The following is a 23,722-nucleotide window of genomic DNA, read 5'->3' as shown; positions in this document are numbered from 1 at the left end:
ACTTTTTACCTGGGAATATTGAAGTCTCATGTTAAAGGAACCACCAACTTTCATATGTTCTGAGCAAGGAAATTAAACGTTAGCTTTCTTACATGGCACATATTGCACATTTACTTTCTTCTCCAATAATTTGTTTTTGCATTATTTAAACCAAATTGAACATGTTTCATTATCTACTTGAGGCTAAATTGATTTTATTGATGTATTATATCAAGTTAAAATAAGTGTTCATTCAGTATTGTTGCAATTGTCATTATTACAAATAAATGTAAAAAATCGGCCGATTAATCGGTATCGGCTTTTTTTGGTCCTCCAATTATCGGTATCAGCGTTGAAAAATCATAATCGTTTGAACTCTAACAAACACACACACACACACACACACACACACACACACACACACACACACACACACACACACACACACACACACACACACACACACACACACACACACACACACACACACACACACACACACACACACACACACACACAGTTGAAGTTGGAAGTTTATATACACCTTAGCCAAGTACATTTATACTCCATTTTCACAATTCCTGACATTTAATCCCAGTAAAAATTCCCAGTCTGAGGTCATTTAGGATCACCACTTTATTTTAAGAATGTGAAATGTTAGAATAATAGTAGAGAGAATTATTTATTTCAGCTTTTATTTCTTTCATAACATTCCCAGTGGGTCAGAAGTTTACATACACTCAATTAGTATTTGTTTTGCATTGCCTTTAAATTGTTTCACTTGGGTCAAACTTTTCAGGTAGCCTTCCACAAGCTTCCCACAATAAGTTGGATGAATTTTGGCCCATTCCTCCTGATAGAGCTGGTGTAACTGAGTCAAGTTTGTAGGTCTCCTTGCTCTCACACGCTTTTTCAGTTCTGCCAACAAATTTTCTATAGGATTGAGGTCAGGGCTTTGTGATGGCCACTCCAACACCTTGACTTTGATGTCCTTAAGCCATATTGCCACAACTTGGGAAGTCTGTAAGTATATGCTCAGTAAAACTCTGCCTTATCTCAGCTCACTGGTCACTATAACAACACCCACCCGTAGCACGCGCTCCAGCAGGTATATCTCACTGGTCACCATAACAACACCCACCCGTAGCACGCGCTCCAGCAGGTATATCTCACTGGTCATCCCCAAAGCCAACACCTCATTTGGCCGCCTTTCCTTCCAGTTCTCTCCTGCCTGTGACTGGAACGAATTGCAAAAATCGCTGAAGCTGGAGACTTACATATCCCTCACTAACTTTAAACATCAGCTATCTGAGCAGCTAACCGATCGCTGCAGCTGTACATAGTCCATCTGTAAATAGCCCACCCAATCTACCTACCTCATCCCCATATTGTTTTTATTTACTTTGCTGCTATTCTGCACACCAGTGTCACTACTTACACACCATCTGCTCATCGTCATCTGCTCATCTATCACTCCAGTGTTAATCTGCTAAATTGTACTTACTTTGCTACTATGGCCTAATTATTGCCTTACCTCTACACCATTTGCACATACTGTATATAGACTTTCTTTTTTCTCTATTTTGTTATTGACTGTACGCTTGTTTATTCCATGTGTAACTCTGTGTTGTTGTTTCTGTCACACTGCTTTGCTTTATCTTGGCCAGGTTGCAGTTGTACATGAGAACTTGTTCTCAACTAGCTTACCTGGTTAAATAAAGGTTAAATAAAAAATACAAGCATGCTTGGGGTCATTGTCCATTCGGAAGACTCATTTGCGACCAAGCTTCAACTTCCTGACTGATGTCTTGAGATGTTGCTTCTATATATCCACATAACTTTCCTTCCACATGAAACCATCCATTTTGTGAAGTGCACCAGTCCCTCCTGCAGCGAAGCACCCCACAACATGATGCTGTCAGCCCTGTGCTTCACGGTTGGGATGGTGTTCCTCAGCTTGTGAGCCTCCCCCTTTTTCCTCCAAACATAACGATGGTCATCATGGCCAAACAGTTCTATTTTTGTTTCATCAGACCAGAGGACATTTCTCCAAAAAGTACAATCTTTGTCCACTTGCAAACCGTAGTCTGGCTTTTTTATGGCGGTTTTGGAGCAGTGGCTTCTTCCTTGGTGATATAGGACTTTGCTGATATAGGACATGTTTTACTGTGTATATAGATACTTTTGTACCTGTTTCCTCCAGCATCTTTACAAGGTCCGTTGCCTTTGTTCTGGGATTGATTTGCACTTTTCGCACCAAAGTACGTTCATCTCTAGGAGACAGAATGCGTCTCCTTCCAGAGCGGTATGACGGCTGTGTCGTCCCATGGTGTTTACACTTGCGTACTATTGTTTGTACAGATGAACGTGGTACCTTCAGGCGTTTGGAAATTGCTCCTAAGGATGAACCAGACTTGTGGAGGTCAACACTTTTTTTTTCTGAGGTCTTGGCTGAATTATTTTGATTTTCCCATGATGTCAAGCAAAGAGGCACTGAGTTTGAAATTAGGCCTTGAAATGCATCCACAGGTACACCTCCAATAGGCTAATTGACATAATTTGAGTCAATCAGAAGCTTCTAAAGCCGTGTCATAATGTTCTGGAATTTTCCAAGCTATTTAAAGGCACAGTCAACTTAACATACATTATCTTCTGACCCACTGGAACTGTGATAAGTGAAATAATCTGTCTGTAAACAATTGTTGGAAAAATGACTTGTCTCATGCACAAATTAGATGTCTTAACCGATTTGTCAAAACTATAGTTTGTTTACAAGAAATGTGTGGAGTGATTGCAAATCGAGTTTTAATGACTCCGACCTAAGTGTATGTAAACTTCCGATTTCAAGTGTGTGTGTGTGTGTGTGTGTGTGTGTGTGTGTGTGTGTGTGTGTGTGTGTGTGTGTGTGTGTGTGTGTGTGTGTGTTTTGTTAAATAAATAAATATTTGGATAGTGACAAGTACAAACACATTAACCAATCGTCCAATGCATGTCAGGAGCATGTTTAGCTACTGCCAATTTTCAACACCTTCCCCATTGTTCGTCTTCTGTTAATTAAAGCTGGAATCCTTAATTGGTGAAACTGCAATGTCTGTTTGGTGAAATTACAACAATGGGGAAATTACTGCAAACAACAACTGTTTTTTTTCCCTCTGACAAAATTGCACACACATTAGGACAGCACAATATGCATTGCAATTTATTTAACCACGCTAGTGAATTCTCCTCTCCTCTGTTTTCATCAACAAAACGATGACTAAGGCGCTGGGGGCGAACAGTGGAGTTGTTTCCCCTAATGGTGATTCCATCTAAGTGTTTTTCTGACCTGTGCTCGACCAATAGCAGAGGTCTCTAGGAAGAATCAGATCCTCTGTGGCTTCTGCCCTGTTGTGTCATGGCAACATGAGCCAGATAATTGACCCCTCCCTCCCCCTGCTTGGCTTGCATCTGCAGCACTATCCAATCACCTGCTATTACCCCACCACAGAGGAACACCACTGTCACTAGACAGGTTTAGTTTGGTGGGCCGGTGGCTGGGCCTTATGGGCACACACACACACACACACACACACACACACACACACACACACACACACACACACACACACACACACACACACACACACACACACACAGGCCTGGTCACTGTCACCGCACCCTGTCTTACTAACTCAATGATGACACTAATGATCATGCCAACTGTCGTCTCTAATCCTCTTTGTGTGTGTGTGTGTGTGTGTGTGTGCCCTGCACGTACTGTGTTTGTGTCATGGAGCACGTCACTCCAGGGGTGTATGGCAGTGAGGTGGACAGGATAGATTGTACCCATCATGGAGTCAGTGACGCAGGTCTAATGTGATTCCTCATATGAAAGACATCATGATATTTCTGAACGTTATAATGATTTGTCTTCTTGACAGTGTGTTGCCTCTAAAAACCTTATGCATTTGTCCCTGAATCATTCAAATTGTGTCTGAGAACCTACTTCGTTTGGTTTTGGTCTCCGCTCATTTGAATGACTCCTCTCCTTCTCTGCAGGTCATGAGTGCCTCTAGGAGGGCACCTGTGGAGAACGACCGCACCTGTCCAAAACCCCGCCTGGGCCCTACCCTGTTCCCCGGCCTCCACTATGAGTAAGTACCTATAACCCCTCACCATGCCCTTCAACATCACAGCCAGGGCTATCATAGGTCACTACCCTTCTCACACCATCTAGCCAACCTGAACCGTACTGTTCCGACCTGCACTGTTCAGCTCACTAGTGGGAAAAGTCCTTTTTATCGTTGGTAGCTATTTGATGTACTCGTCTGGGTAGAAGCTGGAGAAAAGAGAAGTAGCTCCTTGCTATGCTTCTGTGATCCACAGCGCTCCACTACATGTGGCCTATGGATGCTTCATGTGGAGAGGTGTTAGATGGGCTCAGTCTGTCTGCACCTCCTGCTCCCTGTGGCTGAACCATATGGCAGAGAGGAGAGAGTGCTGCGTCCTTGACTCGCCACGGCAATCACCCATCTACCAGCCCCGCAATGCATGATTGGAAGGGGCATAGGGTGTAGCAGGACGCACACTCCATCGTGTGTGTGTGTGTGTGTGTGTGTGTGTGTGTGTGTGTGTGTGTGTGTGTGTGTGTGTGTGTGTGTGTGTGTGTGTGTGTGTGTGTGTGTGTGTGTGTGTGTGTGTGTGTGTGTGTGTGTGTGTGTGTGTGTGTGTGTGTGTGTGTGTGTGTGTGTGTGTGTGTGTGTGTGTGTGTGTGTACGTGTGTGTACAGCTGTGCCTGGGCCGTCTTTGTCTATGGTGTAGAATCTGACAGTGTCTAATGGGACATGCTGCATTCTATGGAAAAGTGAGCTGTGAATCACACCATGTCTGAGCTTCTGCTCAGTTCTATGTTAAGATATTGCACTTGGAATGTGTCTTGGCTCAGAATACGTGTGTGTGTGTGTGTGTGTGTGTGTGTGTGTGTGTGTGAATCAAGTTAGTGGTGTCAATGGAATGAAAAGGTGCGTCCACGTAGGACCAAAACGTTGTTTGTCCAATGTTATCTGGCTGTTATCTGGATGTCTTCTTTCAAAGGGACTTTTCCCACGGCTCTTTATCAAGTTGAATTCCAGATTCAACAAAGCAAAAAATAATTAAGAGCATTTCAGATAAATGTATTGCATAGAGCTGGCCTGATTGTCCACTATGTCCACGTTCTACTATAATAGACATGTCTGTTCCATACAGTTGATTTCTATCTGCAGTGCTCTGCGTAGGCTCGGTCTCTGGCTGGTGCTGAAGGGTTGCTCGTCGGTTACCGGGGCAACCCTGTGCATGTGTGGTGTTCTACTGTAAGGTGATTGGATTAGCCAGATGCTGTGGAGGGGAGTGCTGAGAGAGTGAACTGGACTACTGCCTTTTCCTCTGCACGCTCCAACGCTCATAAACATGCAGGGGAAGTGTGGGACAGCGTGCGCGTGGTCTGTGCGCGTGGTCTGTGCGCGTGGTCTGTGCGCGTGGTCTGTGCTCGTGGTCTGTGCGCGTGGTCTGTGCTCGTGGGCCACAAGGTGTCTGATTGTGAGTGATGGATGAAAATATAATTGATAGTGACAGATGAGAGACACCTGCCAGGAACGTGGTGCTAAGCAGGTATTTCTAGCTTACTACCTCTGTGCTCTCACACTGCAGAGCTGGGCTAAGAGGGTTAGGAGAGAACCGGATGGGAAACCACTCTTGGACCTGGTGATTCCTCATGAAAGTAGCTAAACAAATCTCTATATATATAAAAGTCAAATTCACAGAGCAGCGTGTGTGTATGTTGGAGGAAGGATTGTTGACATTAGTATATTAAATCAGAATGGAAGTTGCCCAGGCCTCCTTTAAGACGCCATAGTGTTTCATCTGTAGGTGCTACAAAGTAAACGTTGGTGTCATATGAAGCTTTCCAGCTTGCTCTGTGATACCAGTACTATTCTCCAGCTTGCTCTGTGATACCAGTACTATTCTCCAGCTTGCTCTGTGATACCAGTACTATTCTCCAGCTTGCTCTGTGATACCAGTACTATTCTCCAGCTTGCTCTGTGATACCAGTACTATTCTCCAGCTTGCTCTGTGATACCAGTACTATTCTCCAGCTTGCTCTGTGATACCAGTACTATTCTCCAGCTTGCTCTGTGATACCAGTACTATTCTCCAGCTTGCTCTGTGATACCAGTACTATTCTCCAGCTTGCTCTGTGATACCAGTACTATTCTCCAGCTTGCTCTCCAGCTGATACCAGTACTATTCTCCAGCTTGCTCTGTGATACCAGTACTATTCTCCAGCTTGCTCTGTGATACCAGTACTATTCTCCAGCTTGCTCTGTGATACCAGTACTATTCTCCAGCTTGCTCTGTGATACCAGTACTATTCTCCAGCTTGCTCTGTGATACCAGTACTATTCTCCAGCTTGCTCTGTGATACCAGTACTATTCTCCAGCTTGCTCTGTGATACCAGTACTATTCTCCAGCTTGCTCTGTGATACCAGTACTATTCTCCAGCTTGCTCTGTGATACCAGTACTATTCTCCAGCTTGCTCTGTGATACCAGTACTATTCTCCAGCTTGCTCTGTGATACCAGTACTATTCTCCAGCTTGCTCTGTGATACCAGTACTATTCTCCAGCTTGCTCTGTGATACCAGTACTATTCTCCAGCTTGCTCTGTGATACCAGTACTATTCTCCAGCTTGCTCTGTGACACCAGTAGTATTTTGATTTCAGTAACACATTTCTTTCATTTGACTATTGAAAAATATGAATATGATTATAGAAAAGATATGTGTTTTGATTAGCCACATTTTTCTTTCTATTGTTTTACACAATATATTCTACAGGCGTATCAAAGTTCCCGAGTGTGTATGTGTGTGTGTGTGTGTGTGTGTGTGTGTGTGTGTGTGTGTGTGTGTGTGTGTGTGTGTGTGTGTGTGTGTGTGTGTGTGTGTGTCTCTATGTTCTGTGCTCAGGCCCTGCGTAGCCTATCACTTTTCCTGCTCTGATAAATGCTGCAAGGCCTTCCCAACTTTGATCCCCCACTTCAGTCAGAACACAAATAGCACAACAAGCACTAACAACCCAAACCACTAACACAACACTCTGCTGTAACCCCACGGGACAAGCTGATAGTTCACGTGTTGTACTGCGGGACATCCAATCTGCTTTCTCGGCAGACAATGTGTTCTGGGATAAAACGGCTTGGTTTTATCCCTTTTTATTATTTATCTGTCCCTCTGGTAAATTCAATCAGTGACTGTGCCCTCGTTGATATCCCTAGTTAATTACCCTAATTAGCCTCCACCCGCCCGTTAGCCTGTAGGATGAGGAGATGATGCTCTCTCTAACGAGTCTGTTAATGAGCGACGGGCGATGGAGGATGACTCATTCTGGATGGAGTAATTTCCTGTGCATTTGGAAAGGAAGAGTGGGGAGGCGACAGAGGGGAGGCGACAGAGGGGAGGCGACAGAGGGGAGGCGACAGAGGGGAGGCGACAGAGGGGAGGCGACAGAGGGGAGGCGACAGAGGGGAGGGCAGAGTGGGGGGGGACAGAGGTTGCCTCTGCATCTCACAAAGTTGTGACAGATACAAGATGTTGGCTTTTGTAAAGTGCTTTGAGCAATTGGTTAAAAAAAAACCTGCTTTCTGTTTTAATGTGAAACATGCATACTCACAGTGAAGGGTAGCTCTTTCTTAGCCTTGAAATGACTGGACTGTGAATGCTTATACACAGGCCCTTTGGTTAGTGTAGAGGTCTTTCAGTAGTGTAGATATCAAAGGAACCAGAGTTCTATCTCCACCCCCCTCTCCCTACTGACCAGCCGTGTTTGATAAACAATCCAGACACTTCACATGTCTGGGTTATGGAGGTAGAGATGAAAGGGGGTGTGATGAATGTTACCAGATGTCTAGCTATCACCAGCCACCCCTCTCTCTGTCTCTGCCCCCCCCCTCTCTCTGTCTCTGCCCCCCCCCTCTCTGTCTCTGCCCCCCCTCTCTCTCTGTCTCTGCCCCCCTCTCTCTCTGTCTCTGCCCCCCTCTCTCTCTCTCTGTCTCTGTCTCTGCCCTCTCTCTCTGTCTCTGCCCTCTCTCTCTCTGTCTCTGCCCCCTCTCTCTCTGTCTCTGCTCCCCCCCCTCTCTCTCTCTCTCTGTCTCTGCCCCCCCTCTCTCTCTCTGTCTCTGCCCCCCTCTCTCTCTCTCTGTCTCTGCCCTCTCTCTGTCTCTGCCCCCTCTCTCTCTCTGTCTCTGCCCCCCTCTCTCTCTGTCTCTGCCCCCCCTCTCTCTCTCTCTGTCTCTGCCCCCCTCTCTCTCTCTGTCTCTGCCCTCCCTCTCTCTCTCTCTGTCTCTGCCCCCCTCTCTCTCTGTCTCTGCCCCCCTCTCTCTCTCTGTCTCTGCCCCCCTCTCTCTCTCTCTGTCTCTGCCCCCCTCTCTCTGTCTCTGCCCCCCTCTCTCTCTGTCTCTGCCCCCCTCTCTCTCTCTCTCTGTCTCTGCCCCCCTCTCTCTCTGTCTGTCTCTGCCCCCTCTCTCTCTCTGTCTCTGCCCCCCCTCTCTCTCTCTGTCTCTGCCCCCCTCTCTCTCTCTGTCTCTGCCCCCCTCTCTCTCTCTCTGTCCCTCCTCTCTGTCTCTGTCTCTCCCTCTGTCTCTCTGTCTCTGCCCTCTCTCTCTCTCTGTCTCTGCCCCCCCTCTCTCTCTCTCTGTCTCTGCTCCTCTCTCTGCTCTCTCTCTGTCTCTGCCCCCTCTCTCTCTCTCTCTCCCCTCTCTCTGTCTCTCCCCCCTCTCTCTCTCTCTGTCTCTGTCCCCCTCTCTCTCTGTCTCTCTCTGTCTCTGCTGTCTCTCTCTCTCTCTCTCTGCCCCCCCTCTCTCTCTGTCTCTGCCCCCCCCCTCTCTGTCTCTGCCCCCTCTCTCTCTGTCTCTGCCCCCCTCTCTCTCTCTCTGTCTCTGCCCTCTCTCTCTCTCTGTCTCTGCCCTCTCTTCTGTCTCTGCCCCCTCTCTCTCTCTGTCTCTGCCCCTCTCTCTCTCTGCTCCCTCTGCTGTCTCTGCCCCTCTCTCTGCCCCCACCCCTCTCTGCCCCCTCTCTCTCTGTCTCTGTCTCTCTGCCCCCTCTCTCTCTCTGTCTCTGCCCCCCCTCTCTCTCTCTCTCTCTCTCTGCCCCCCCTCCCTCTCTGTCTCTGCCCCTCTCTCTCTGTCTCTCTCTCTCTTCTCTCTGCCCCCCTCTGTCTCTGCCCTGTCTCTGCTCTCTCTGCCTCTCTGCCCCTCTCTCTGTCTCTGCCCCCTCTCTCTCTGTCTCTGCTCTGCCCTCTCTCTGTCTCTCTGCCCCCTCTCTCTCTGTCTCTCTCCCTCTCTCTCTCCTGTCTCTCTCCCTCTCTCTCTCTGTCTCTCTCCCTCTCTCTCTCTGTCTCTCTCTCTCTCTCTCTCTCTCTGTCTCTGCCCCCTCTGCTCTCTGTCTCTGCCCCTGCCCTCTCTCTCTGTCTCTGCCCCCTCTCTCTCTCTCTGTCTCTGCCCCCTCTCTGCTCTCTCTCTCTCTCTCTGCCCCCCCTCTCTCTCTGTCTCTCTGCCACCCTTCTCTTTCTGTCTCTGCTCTGCCCCTCTCTCTCTCTGTCTCTCCTGCTCTCTCTCTCTCTCTGCCCTCTCTCTGTCTCTTCCCTCTCTCTCTCTCTCCCTCTCACCCCTCTCTCTCTCTCCTCTCTCTCTCTGTCTCTCTCCTCTCCTCTCTCTGTCTCTGCTCCCCTCTCTCTCTCTCTGTTTCTGCCCCCTCTCTCTCTGCTCCCTCTCTCTCTCTCTCTGCTCTGCTCTGCCCTCTCTCTCCTCTCTCTCTCTCTCTGCCCCTCTCTCTCTGCCCTCTCTCTGCTCTCTCTCTCTCTCTCTCTCTCCCTCTCTGCCCTCTCTCTGCTCTCTCTCTCTCTCTCTCTGCCCTCTCTCTCTCTCTGCCTCTGCTCTCTCTGTCTCTGCCCTCTCTCTCTCTGTCTCTCTCTCTGCTCCTCTCTCTCTCTTCTCTCTCTGCTCTCTCTCTCTCTCTCTCTGCCCTGTCTCTGCTCTCTCTCTCTGCTCTCTCTCCCTCTCTGCCCTCTCTCTCTCTGCCCTGTCTCTGCTCTCTCTCTCTGCTCTCTCTCCCTCTCTGCCCTCTCTCTCTCTGCCCTGTCTCTGCTCTCTCTCTCTGCCCTCTCTCTTTTTCTGCCTTCTCTCCCTCTCTGCCCTGTCTCTCTCTGCCCTGTCTCTGCTCTCTCTCTCTGCTCTCTCTCCCTCTCTGCCCTCTCTCTCTCTGCCCTGTCTCTGCTCTCTCTCTCTGCTCTCTCTCTCTCTCTGCCCTGTCTCTGCTCTCTCTGCTCTCTGTCTCTGTCTCTTTCTGCTCTCTCCTCTCTGCCCTGTCTCTGCTCCTCTCTCTCTGCTCCCTCTCTCTGCTCTCTGCTCTCTCCTCTCTGCTCTCTGCTCTCTCTGCCCTCTCTCTCTCTGCCCTGTCTCTGCTCTCTCTCTCTGCTCTCTCTGCCCTGTCTCTTTTTCTGCCTTCTCTCCCTCTCTGCCCTGTCTCTGCTGCCTTCTCTCCCTCTCTGCCCTGTCTCTTTCTGCCTCCTCCCTCTCTGCCCTGTCTCTCTGCTCTCTCTCTCTGCCCTGTCTCTGCTCTCTCTCTCTCTGCCCTCTCTCTTTTTCTGCCTTCTCTCTCTGCTCTCTCTGCCCTGTCTCTGCTCTCTCTCTCTGCTCTCTCTCCCTCTCTGCTCTCCTCTCTCTCTCTGCCCTGTCTCTGCTCTCTCTCTCTCTGCCCTGTCTCTTTTTCTGCCTTCTCTCCCTCTCTGCCCTGTCTCTGCTCTCTCTCTCTCTCTCTGCCCTCCCTCTCTGCCTTCTCTCCCTCTCTGCCCTGTCTCTTTTTCTGCCTTCTCTCCCTCTCTTTCTCTTTTTCTGCCTTCTCTCCCTCTCTGCCCTGTCTCTGCTCTCTCTCTCTCTGCTCTCTCTCTCTCTGCTCTCTCTCTCTCTGCTCTCTCTCCCTCTCTGCCCTGTCTCTGCTCTCTCTCTCTCTGCTCTCCTCTCTCTCTCTGCCCTGTCTCTGCTCTCTCTCTCTCTGCTCTCTCTGCCCTGTCTCTTTTTCTGCCTTCTCTCCCTCTCTGCCCTGTCTCTCTCTCTCTCTGCTCTCTCTCTCTGCCCTGTCTCTGCTCTCTCTCTCTCTGCTCTCTCTCCTCTCTGCCCTGTCTCTGCTCTCTCTGCTCTGCTCTCTCTTTTTTTTTTTCTGCCTTCTCTCCCTCTCTGCCCTGTCTCTCTCTCTCTGCTCTCTCTCTCTGCTCTCTCTCCTCTCTCTCCCTCTCTGCCCTGTCTCTGCTCTCTCTCTCTCTGCTCTCCCTCTCTCTCTCTCTCTCTCTCTCTCTGCTCTCTCTGCCCTGTCTCTGCTCTCTCTCTCTGCCCTGTCTCTTTTTCTGCCTTCTCTCCCTCTCTGCCCTGTCTCTGCTCTCTCTCTCTGCTCTCTCTCTCTGCCCTGTCTCTGCTCTCTCTCTCTCTGCTCTCTCTCCCTCTCTGCTGCCCTGTCTCTGCTCTCTGCTCTCTCTCTGCTCTGTCTCTGCTCTCTCTGCCCTGTCTCTGCTCTCTCTCTCTGCTCTTTTTCTCCTCTCTCTGCCCTGTCTCTGCTCTGTCTCTTTTTCTGCTCTCTCTCCCTCTCTGCCCTGTCTCTGCTCTCTCTCTCTCTCTCTGCTCTCTCCCTCTCTGCCCTGTCTCTGCTCTCTCTCTCTCTGCTCTCTCTCTCTCTCTGCCCTGTCTCTGCTCTCTCTCTCTCTGCTCTCTCTGCCCTGTCTCTTTTTCTGCCTTCTCTCCCTCTCTGCCCTGTCTCTTTTTCTGCCTTCTCTCCCTCTCTGCCCTGTCTCTTTTTCTGCCTTCTCTCCCTCTCTGCCCTGTCTCTTTTTCTGCCTTCTCTCCCTCTCTGCCCTGTCTCTGCTCTCTCCCTCTCTGCCCTGTCTCTCTCTCTCCCTCTCTGCCCTGTCTCTTTTTCTGCCTTCTCTCCCTCTCTGCCCTGTCTCTGCTCTCTCTCTCTCTGCTCTCTCTCCCTCTCTGCCCTGTCTCTGCTCTCTCTCTCTCTGCTCTCTCTCCCTCTCTGCCCTGTCTCTGCTCTCTCTCTCTCTGCTCTCTCTCCCTCTCTGCCTTGTCTCTGCTCTCTCTCTCTCTGCTCTCTCTCCCTCTCTGCCCTCTCTCTGCTCTCTCTCCTCTCTCTCTCTGCTCTCTCTCTCTCTGCTCTCTCTATTTAATTCAATTCAAGGGGCTTTATTGGCATGGGACACACGTGTTAACATTGCCAAAGCAAGTGAGGTCGATAATATAGAAAAGTGAAATAAACAATCAAAATAAACAGTAACAATGTACAAATGGTTAAAGAGCACAAGGGAAAATAAATAAGCATAAATATGGGTTGTATTTACAATGGTGTTTGTTCTTCACTGGTTGCCCTTTTCTTGTGGCAACAGGTCACATTATCTCCTAGTATCGCTCTCTGCTCTCTTCTCTCTCTGCTGTCTCTCTGTCTCTGCCCCCTCTGTCTCTGCCCCCTCTGTCTCTGTGCTGAGAACTGATCTGATGTCATTCGGTAGCTAGCGTGCTGTTGGGTCCACAGTGGCTAGGCGTGGTGCAGACCAGGGTCATTATCTCCTCTAAAGCCTCATCTGGTCTCCATCTGCTGGGCACTGAGACAGCACCGCTAGCCTAGTATGCTGGCTACCACTGCTCTCTGACAGCCTGCTGACAGCCTGATAACATGTTCCCCATGACAACAGGGCTAGTGTTAACAGGCTATTGGAACACACTTTGACTGAATAAAAATGTTCTGAATGCCCTGGTTAAATCCAGGCCCCAGAACTCTAACCGGCTAATACTTGGCCCTGGTTAAATCCAGGCCCCAGAACTCTAACCGGCTACTACTTGGCCCTGGTTAAATCCAGGCCCCAGAACTCTAACCGGCTACTACTTGGCCCTGGTTAAATCCAGGCCCCAGAACTCTAACCGGCTAATACTTGGCCCTGGTTAAATCCAGGCCCCAGAACTCTAACCGGCTAATACTTGGCCCTGGTTAAATCCAGGCCCCAGAACTCTAACCGGCTAATACTTGGCCCTGGTTAAATCCAGGCCCCAGAACTCTAACCGGCTAATACTTGGCCCTGGTTAAATCCAGGCCCCAGAACTCTAACCGGCTAATACTTGGCCCTGGTTAAATCCAGGCCCCAGAACTCTAACCGGCTAATACTTGGCCCTGGTTAAATCCAGGCCCCAGAACTCTAACCGGCTAATACTTGGCCCTGGTTAAATCCAGGCCCCAGAACTCTAACCGGCTAATACTTGGCCCTGGTTAAATCCAGGCCCCAGAACTCTAACCGGCTACTACTTGGCCCTGGTTAAATCCAGGCCCCAGAACTCTAACCGGCTACTACTTGGTCCTGGTTAAATCCAGGCCCCAGAACTCTAACCGGCTACTACTTGGTCCTGGTTAAATCCAGGCCCCAGAACTCTAACCGGCTACTACTTGGTCCTGGTTAAATCCAGGCCCCAGAACTCTAACCGGCTACTACTTGGCCCTGGTTAAATCCAGGCCCCAGAACTCTAACCGGCTACTACTTGGCCCTGGTTAAATGCAGTTAGCCTCCAGTCCATTAACTTGGCCCAGTCTAGGGCTATACAATCTAACATGGGAAATGTCGGCACTGATAAAGTGTCCAACCCCTGGTTCTCTGTCTCTTGGTGTCGGGCCAGGCCTGCTATGGTCCCTGTCTCTGGACAGGACAGCTCTGCTTAGCACAGCGACACTCCAGCAGGCCCTCCGACTGACACAGGGATAATTACTGGAGTGAGAAGTATTTGTCAGGGGGACAAAGCTCATTTGTGTGGTACAGGTTGGACTAGTCTATCACAGTGTCCTGAACAAGTTGAGAGGGTTGAGTATGGGAGAGTCCACAGAGGTGTTAGTACAGTGTTTTAGATTATTTCTACAAAATGGAAATGATTTATCTCACGTTGAAGGTGTCACCTCTAACAGGCAGGACAGTTTGTAGTAGATATAGATGGGTTGACTGACAACGGCATGACAACGGTGCGCACGCTTCAGTGGGGCGGAGGGCGGTGTGTTGTGGTTCTGGATGGCCAGTTGGTTAGCAACAATGACAAGCTGCCATGTGGGTAATCGGAGGTGGTGCGTTTCTGCTCATTGTATCTTGTTCCTGATACAGTGTTTTTTTTGTTTAGGTGTTGTGACTGATGTCCGTGTTAATATGGCTACATTTCGCTACCTAACCAACAACTTTAACGATGTATTCGAGAGACAGGTGCTCCTGGTGCGAAATGTATTTGTTTTCAATAAACATTGGAGACTAAATATAGTTTACAGGGTCAACGTTCTAAGCCAACCCTGTCTGATTTGCGTTGGTTTTTGTTGCTTAACAACCAACCCGTCTATACCCGGAGCAACCGGCTGCTATGGGTTATTGCTGCTACTGTATAGAGGTACCAGCGTTGCTGTATTGCTTGTATCCATTGCTGCAGTGCAGTATTCTAGTGTTTATGTTTTGGGCTTTAGCACAGTAGTGTTTATGTCCTCTCCCATATCCTCTGATCTCAGTTCCTCCTGTGGAGCCGTAGTCTCACTTCTGTTTTCACAATGGAACCAAGTCTCCCACTAGACTGACCTGGCTTCCTGTTTCTCTCTCTCTCTCTCTCTCTCTCTGCCTGCCTCTGCTTTTCTCTGTAGATGATGATGGTATAATGGCTATTCTCGTAGGGCTGTAGTGTGTGTTGATGAGGGGAACAGGAAGGAAGCCTCCCAGGATTATCATTACATCTAGGCAGTAAACACAGCAGCAGGAGGAGATGGATCCTCTGAGCTGTCCTCGGGGCATCTCACCAGCGGTGCAGGGACACGGGACACACACTCTGGGATGGGGACACACACTCTGGGCTGGGGACACACACTCTGGGCTGGGGACACACACTCTGGGCTGGGGACACACACTCTGGGCTGGGGACACACACTCTGGGCTGGGGACACACACTCTGGGCTGGGGACACACACTCTGGGCTGGGGACACACACTCTGGGCTGGGGACACACACTCTGGGCTGGGGACACACACTCTGGGCTGGGGACACACACTCTGGGCTGGGGACACACACTGGGTCACATACGTACAGTGCACACTGACTGACACACACACACACACACACACACACACACACACACACACACACACAGTACACACTGACTGACGCACACACACACACTAGATGTCGACCGATTGATTTTTCAATGATACCGATTAATCGGCCGATTTTATTTATTTGTAATAATGTAATAAATTACAACAATACTAAATGAACACTTATTTTAACGTAATATAATACACCAATAAAATCAATTTAGCCTCAAGTAAATAATGAAACATGTTAAATTTGGTTTAAATACTGCAAAAACAAAGTGTTGGAGAAGAAAGTAAATGTGCCATGTAAGAAAGCTAATGTTTCAGTTCCTTGCTCAGAACATGAGAACATATGAAAGCTGGTGGTTCCTTTTAACATGAGTCTTCAATATTCCCAGGTAAGAAGTTTTAGGTTGTAGTTATTATAGGAATTATGGGACTATTTCTCTCTATACCATTTGTATTTCATTAACCTTTGACAATTGGATGTTCTTATAGGCACTTTAGTATTGCCAGTGTAACAGTATAGCTTCCGTCCCTCTCCTCGCTCCTCCCTGGGCTCGAACCAGGAACACAATGACAACAGCCACCATCGAAGCAGCGTTACCCATGCAGAGCAAGGGGAACAACTACTAGAAGGCTCAGTGAGTGACGTTTGAAACGCTATTAGCGCGCGCTAACTAGCTAGCCTAATCTCCGGAGTTGATAGGCTTGAAGTCATAAACAGCGCAATGCTTGATGCACAACGAAGAGCTGCTGGCAAAACACACGAAAGTGCTGTTGGAAGGAATGTTTACGCGCCTGCTTCTGCTTACCACCGCTCAGTCAGATACTTAGATACTTGTATGCTCAGTCAGATTATATGCAATGCAGGACACGCTAGATAATATCTAGTAATATCATCAACCATGTGTAGTTAACTAGTGATTATGAATGATTGATTGTTTTTTATAAAACGTTTTTATACACACACACACACACACACACACACACACACACACACACACACACACACACACACACACACACACACACACACACACACACACACACACACACACACACACACACACACACACACACACACACACACAGACATTTTCATAGAATTAGTCAATTCTATTACCAATTAGCATTTCTCTCTCTCCACATTCTCTCACACACACACAGTAATTGTGGTGACTTTTCTACTACCATAAGGCTGGTTGTTGGCCTATCATGGGTGTTGTAGTCTGCATGTTGCCATGGTGATCCCTACTCCCAGCTCTACCCTGGCACCCTGCTGCTCCTCACAAAGTTGAACCTCTCAATAGTTCATGTGTTGGAGTTGAGTTCAGACAGATTGGGTCATGCACTATGTATAGAACCGAGACCGGCTGGGCCTTCATTCACATCATATTTACTCACGCCGTTATTCCACTGTCTCAGCGCGCATCCCAAAGGGCACCATATTCCCTATATAGTACACTACTTTTGACCAGAACCCCATGTGTTCAAACATCTAGCTCAATCTGGTGGTTTACTTGCGTCGTGTTTTGCCTTGAAAGCCTCATATAAACAATGTGGCTGTTCAAACGAAAGCGGAACGGGGTCTTCTATGTACCCGCGGTTTATGAATGGGGCTCGTAAATCTGTACCTCCAACACACACACACACACACACACACACACACACACACACACACACACACACACACACACACACACACACACACACACACACACACACACACACACACACACACACACACACACACACACACACACACACACACACACACACACACACACACACATTTGTGGTGTACATTGGTGTAATTGTGATGAGGTGAATGCATATCACACACGGGCGAGCTGTTAAACACACATGGCTTACACTGCAGCATACGCTGGCACGCTCTTAAATAGCTGGCGCTCAGGCAGTCATTCCTGTCTCCCTAGTGGCCAGGACACAACACACCTTAACCAATGAGAAACCACCCTACCGCACCCTGTGACAAATGGCCAAACCATTCACACCTCGTGACCAATACCACCCACCCCCCCCACCTCCACTGACCATTGGCAAGCTGGCCCCACCCCTATGACCAATAACAAATGACACACACACCCTACTGAGCATTGAGTAACCGCACACACACTCTCTGACAAATGGCATGCAACCCGTCGACCGATGACGAACGACGCACATCGTCTCGACCAATGTCAAAGAGGCATGAACGGCTGGCTGACCACGAGCGTGCCTGAGCAGAGCATCATGGGTATCGTTCATAAACTCCCACAGCACGACTACACATCATGGTCACCTCTACCTCTGGTGCTCCACTGTTTTAGCAGCTGCTGATTTTACTGTTGGAATGTAAACAACTCCACCCTCCTAACACACACACACACACACACACACACACACACACACACACACACACACACACCACACTCTTTCACACATCTGTTTGCTCAGCTCTCCCCATAGAGAGCCTTTATGGCTCTCTGAATCTCTCACCATCCTGTAAAAGGCCACAGCAGATGCTCTGTACATGCCGTGGCGTATAGGTCACTCTGGCTACAGAGGGTAGGGTGAAGGACAGACTGGGCTTGCCAGAGGGAAAGTATGGGGTTAGAGGGAGGGACAGATTTAGGCGTGAGGGGTGAGGCCAGGTTTGGGATGATGAGTATACTTTGGTAGAGGCAGAGGCCTGGTTTGGGTGAGTGGGATGACTGGCTTGGATGTGGGAACGGCCTTTTGAGAGTGTAAGAGTGAGGTGTGAGATGGTCAGTGGCCAGAACTGGTTTGGGCGAGGACTGAAAGTGCTCAGAGATGAGGAAAGGTCAGATGTCATTGTAGAGTTTGGAGACTCAGAGCAGTGTGGGTATGCAGCAGGACAGTAGTCAGTGGAATAATAGCGGTCTTTTGATTGGTTGGAAAGTTAAACCCTGAGAGCAGGAAGTGACATGGTGCAAACAGGAAGTGTGAGGGAGCCCCCCCCCATCTTCCATTCCCTCGTGCCCTGTGGCACGGAGCCAGAACAGAGGAAGGATGAGGAAAGGGAGAGAGGAGGGAAGGGACAGGGGACTGGGATTTATCATGTTGCTTTGACCTATCAGGTCAGTGTTCATGGAAGTTAGGAGATGAGTAAGGGAAGCCAGTTTAGTTCAGAATACAACACACTGTTAGTGTAGAGTTCCTGTACTTATTGGCCTTCTACAGTGTGTTCCTACCGGTCCACGCTAACAGCGACTGGCTGTTTTCAGCATTTTGTCACGTTGATTTGTTTGTGCATTAGCCCCCTTGTCAGCTAGCTCGACCTGGAGTGAACCTGCTGGAGAGAGATGCATGTAGGGAGGGAGAGCGAGAGGGAATGTTTCGGGATATTGGAGGTACTACTGTCAAGCAGCAAACCGACAGCGATCAAAGAGCTGTATTCATGTTGGACTGCTAAAATTGGAGACGTCTCTTGACTGATTTCAGTCAGTGACAATGAGCCTGTGCAAACCTCTACTCTCTTTTCCCTCTTACTCTATCAGTCTATTTGCCGTTTCTTATTTAGTTTTCTCCTACCTTGCTCGCTCTTTCTCCCCATTTCTCATTCTCAATTTTCTCCCTTTCATCCCTCCCTCGTCTCTGGAGACACTTTCTGGTATCTTGACCTCTGGAGTGTGTTCCATCTTGAGTGTCCTCAATCGAAAACCACCCAAAACCCACACAGACAGTTCCTTCTATCCTTTGCTGATTCATAGATTGAGGACTGTTGACAGGCTGAACTCCATCTTCCTCCTAGATTGAAGAGGTGATGGTTCCCCAGCTTTGAAGGACTTATCTGTCATTTCCCAGTCAGGCAGGTGTGAACAGAGCGCCGTGGAGGGGCCATTGATTTGATGTGTGTATGACTGGCCCTGAGGGTGTATGACCAGGGCTGAGGGGCCGTCGGAGAGAGGGGAGACTGTCGATACGCCTTTGTGTGTCTCCTCCATCGACAGGAGATCAATCCATACTCCGCCGTGTCTTCCTCTCTTCACCTCTCTTGCTTTGCACGCCTTTGGTCAGTACAGATTACACACACACACACACACACACACACACACACACACACACACACACACACACACACACACACACACACACACACACACACACACACACACACACACACACACACACACACACACACACACACACACACACACACACACACATACCTTTATTTCCCTTGGTTATCTTAGTCAGAAAGGTTTATGTTGATCATATTAAGGCAGCATATGACGGCACACGGGAACTGTAGAAGATGGGGCCAGCAAGACTAGACAATAAACGCTGAAGTCCACTATAATAATAATAATAATATGCCATTTAGCAGACGCTTTTATCCAAAGCGACTTACAGTCATGTGTGCATACATTCTACGTATGGGTGGTCCCGGGGATCGAACCCACTACCCTGCTACACTGTGCTGTGTGTGCATTTGTCCAGGGGACTTAAGAGCACCACCTCTATCTCTGTGATGGGCCCCACACTCCCAGCATGTCAGGGTCACAGACAGATAGCAACAGCAGCATAGTGTTGGGGCATAGCAACAGTGCACTATAGTGTTGGGGCATAGCAACAGTGCACTATAGTGTTGGGGCATAGCAACAGTGCACTATAGTGTTGGGTGCACTATAGTGTTGGGGCAGCAACAGTGCACTATAGTGTTGGGACGTAGCAACAGTGCTCTATAGTGTTGGGGCGTAGCGACAGTGCTCTATAGTGTTGGGACGTAGCGACAGTGCTCTATAGTGTTGGGGCGTAGCGACAGTGCTCTATAGTGTTGGGGCGTAGCGACAGTGCTCTATAGTGTCGGGATGTAGCGACAGTGCTCTATAGTGTCGGGATGTAGCGACAGTGCTCTATAGTGTTGGGGCGTAGCGACAGTGCTCTATAGTGTTGGGGCGTAGCGACAGTGCTCTATAGTGTTGGCGTAGCGACAGTGCTCTATAGTGTTGGGCCGTAGCGACAGTGCTCTATAGTGTTGGGCCGTAGCGACAGTGCTCTATAGTGTTGGGCCGTAGCGACAGTGCTCTATAGTGTTGGGCCGTAGCGACAGTGCTCTGTAGTGTTGGGCCGTAGCGACAGTGCTCTGTAGTGTTGGGCCGTAGCGACAGTGCTCTATAGTGTTGGGACGTAGCGACAGTGCACTATAGTGTTGGGCCGTAGCGACAGTGCACTATAGTGTTGGGACAGTGCGCTATAGTGTTGGGCCGTAGCGACAGTGCGCTATAGTGTTGGGACGTAGCGACAGTGCTCTATAGTGTTGGGACGTAGCGACAGTGCACTATAGTGTTGGGACGCAGCGACAGTGCACTATAGTGTTGGGCCGTAGCGACAGTGCTCTATAGTGTTGGGCCGTAGCGACAGTGCTCTATAGTGTTGGGGCGTAGCGACAGTGCTCTATAGTGTTGGGACGTAGCGACGGTGCTCTATAGTGTTGGGGCGTAGCGACGGTGCTCTATAGTGTTGGGCCGTAGCGACGGTGCTCTATAGTGTTGGGGCGAAGCGACGGTGCTCTATAGTGTTGGGACGTAGCGACGGTGCTCTATAGTGTTGGGGCGTAGCGACGGTGCTCTATAGTGTTGGGCTCTTGCTCTATAGTGTTGGGCCGTAGCGACATTGCTCTATAGTGTTGGGCGTAGCGACAGTGCTCTATAGTGTTGGGGCGTAGCGACGGTGCTCTATAGTGTTGGGACGTAGCGACGGTGCTCTATAGTGTTGGGGCGTAGCGACGGTGCTCTATAGTGTTGGGCCGTAGCGACGGTGCTCTATAGTGTTGGGGCGTAGCGACAGTGCTCTATAGTGTTGGGACGTAGCGACGGTGCTCTATAGTGTTGGGGCGTAGCGACGGTGCTCTATAGTGTTGGGCCGTAGCGACATTGCTCTATAGTGTTGGGCCGTAGCGACATTGCTCTATAGTGTTGGGGCGTAGCGACAGTGCTCTATAGTGTTGGGACGTAGCGACAGTGCTCTATAGTGTTGGGGCGTAGCGACAGTGCTCTATAGTGTTGGGGCGTAGCGACAGTGCTCTATAGTGTTGTGGCGTAGCGACAGTGCTCTATAGTGTTGGGGCGTAGCGACAGTGCTCTATAGTGTTGGGCCCAATAACTCAATGCCTTAGGAGGGCTGCACACACACTCTTGCACAGCTTTATTTGTTGTGCGTGCAGAGTTAAAGAAGTGTGTGTGTGTGTGAGTGTGTCTTTGTGGGGAAATGTCATTATGATAAAGAATGACACTGGCTGCCCCATTACAGCTTGCAATGCAGACTGCACACTATCCTTGGGTTGATGGTGTGTGTACATGTGTGTCTGCGTGCAGGTTCCCACCTTTGTGCATGTATGAGTCATCTCTTTGTGCATGTATGAGTCATCTCTTTGTGCATGTATGAGTCATCTCTTTGTGCATGTATGAGTCATCTCTTTGTGCATGTATGAGTCATCTCTTTGTGCATGTATGAGTCATCTCTTTGCAAGGTCAATGAAATGCGTCAATGATGTATGATCTTCTGTAACTGAATGGCATCACCTTATATTGCCATGGTTGCCAGGGTGAAAAGCATTGAATTTCTGGAGAATACATAACAGGAAAGGAAAGAGTTGAAGTACGTCTGATGCAGGGAAAATCATTTAAAAACATTGAATAATGAAGTAAGCCTTATGCGACATCATTACATGTTTGTTTGCCTGAATTGGCAAACATGCTTCTGACATGCTTCTGGGAGAGCACCATGGTTATCCTCTGATTAACCATCATCAACAGAAAGATGAGTGCAGGAAATTAGTGGAGGGAGACAGAGGGGAAGATATCGAGAGTGTTAGGGAGAGAGGGAGCCAAAGGCAGAGATGGAGGGAGACGGGGAGACGGAGGGGGAGACATGGGGAGAGACACCGAGACTGGGGGAGACTCAGACACACAGAGAGAGACAACTACTGATGATCACATACAGCTGGTTTTGAGACGGGGGGAGACTCAGACACACAGAGAGAGACAACTACTGATGATCACATACAGCTGGTTTTGAGACGGGGGGAGACTCAGACACACAGAGAGACTACTGATGATCACATACAGCTGGTTTTGAGACTGGGGGGAGACTCAGACACACAGAGAGAGACAACTACTGATGATCACATACAGCTGGTTTTGAGACGGGGGAGACTCAGACACACAGAGAGAGACAACTACTGATGATCACATACAGCTGGTTTTGAGACGGGGGGAGACTCAGACACACAGAGAGAGACAACTACTGATGATCACATACAGCTGGTTTTGAGACGGGGGGAGACTCAGACACACAGAGAGAGACAACTACTGATGATCACATACAGCTGGTTTTGAGACTGGGGGGGGAGACTCAGACACACAGAGAGAGACAACTACTGATGATCACATACAGCTGGTTTTGAGACGGGGGAGACTCAGACACACAGAGAGAGACAACTACTGATGATCACATACAGCTGGTTTTGAGACTGGGGGGGGAGACTCAGACACACAGAGAGAGAAAACTACTGATGATCACATACAGCTGGTTTTGAGACGGGGGGAGACTCAGACACACAGAGAGAGAGACAACTACTGATGATCACATACAGCTGGTTTTGAGACGGGGGAGACTCGGACACACACAGAGAGAGACAACTACTGATGATCACATATAGCTGGTTTTGAGACTGGGGGAGACTCGGACACACACAGAGAGAGACAACTACTGATGATCACATACAGCTGGTTTTGAGACGGGGGGGGAAGACTGGGACACACACAGAGAGAGACAACTACTGATGATCACATACAGCTGGTTTTGAGACGGGGAGACTCGGACACACACAGAGAGAGACAACTACTGATGATCACATACAGCTGGTTTTGAGACGGGGGGAGACTCGGACACATATAGAGAGAGACGACTACTGATGATCACATATAGCTGGTTTTGAGACGGGGGGGGGGACTCGGACACACACAGAGAGAGACAACTACTGATGATCACATATAGCTGGTTTTGAGACGGGGGGAGACTCGGACACACACAGAGAGAGACAACTACTGATGATCACATACAGCTGGTTTTGAGACGGGGAGACTCGGACACATATAGAGAGAGACGACTACTGATGATCACATATAGCTGGTTTTGAGACGGGGGGGGGACTCGGACACACACAGAGAGAGACAACTACTGATGATCACATATAGCTGGTTTTGAGACGGGGGAGACTTGGACACACACAGAGAGAGACAACTACTGATGATCACATACAGCTGGTTTTGAGACTGGGGGAGACTCGGACACACACAGAGAGAGACGACTACTGATGATCACATACAGCTGGTTTTGAGACGGGGGAGACTCGGACACACATAGAGAGACGACTACTGATGATCACATACAGCTGGTTTTGAGACGGGGGAGACTCGGACACACATAGAGAGACGACTACTGATGATCACATACAGCTGGTTTTGAGACGGGGGAGACTCGGACACACACAGAGAGAGACAACTACTGATGATCACATACAGCTGGTTTTGAGACGGGGGGAGACTCGGACA

The 23,722-nt window shown here is 49.1% G+C and overlaps 1 protein-coding gene across 1 annotated transcript in view; it reads left to right on the top strand.

Annotated features, from left to right (window-relative positions):
* Positions 1-23,722, top strand: part of LOC123994552 (USP6 N-terminal-like protein) — a 145,490-nt gene that overhangs the window by 11,154 nt on the left and 110,614 nt on the right. The window contains exon 2 of the mRNA XM_046297267.1: positions 4,018-4,112. Coding sequence (XP_046153223.1) covers positions 4,109-4,112 — 4 coding nt within the window. The 5' untranslated portion in view covers positions 4,018-4,108. The remainder of the gene's footprint in view (positions 1-4,017; positions 4,113-23,722) is intronic.

The sequence above is a fragment of the Oncorhynchus gorbuscha genome, linkage group LG14 (assembly GCF_021184085.1).
Source record: "Oncorhynchus gorbuscha isolate QuinsamMale2020 ecotype Even-year linkage group LG14, OgorEven_v1.0, whole genome shotgun sequence".
NCBI lineage: Eukaryota > Metazoa > Chordata > Actinopteri > Salmoniformes > Salmonidae > Oncorhynchus > Oncorhynchus gorbuscha.
The sequence above is the reverse complement of the archived record's forward strand: the minus strand, read 5'-3'. Positions and strand labels throughout refer to the sequence as shown.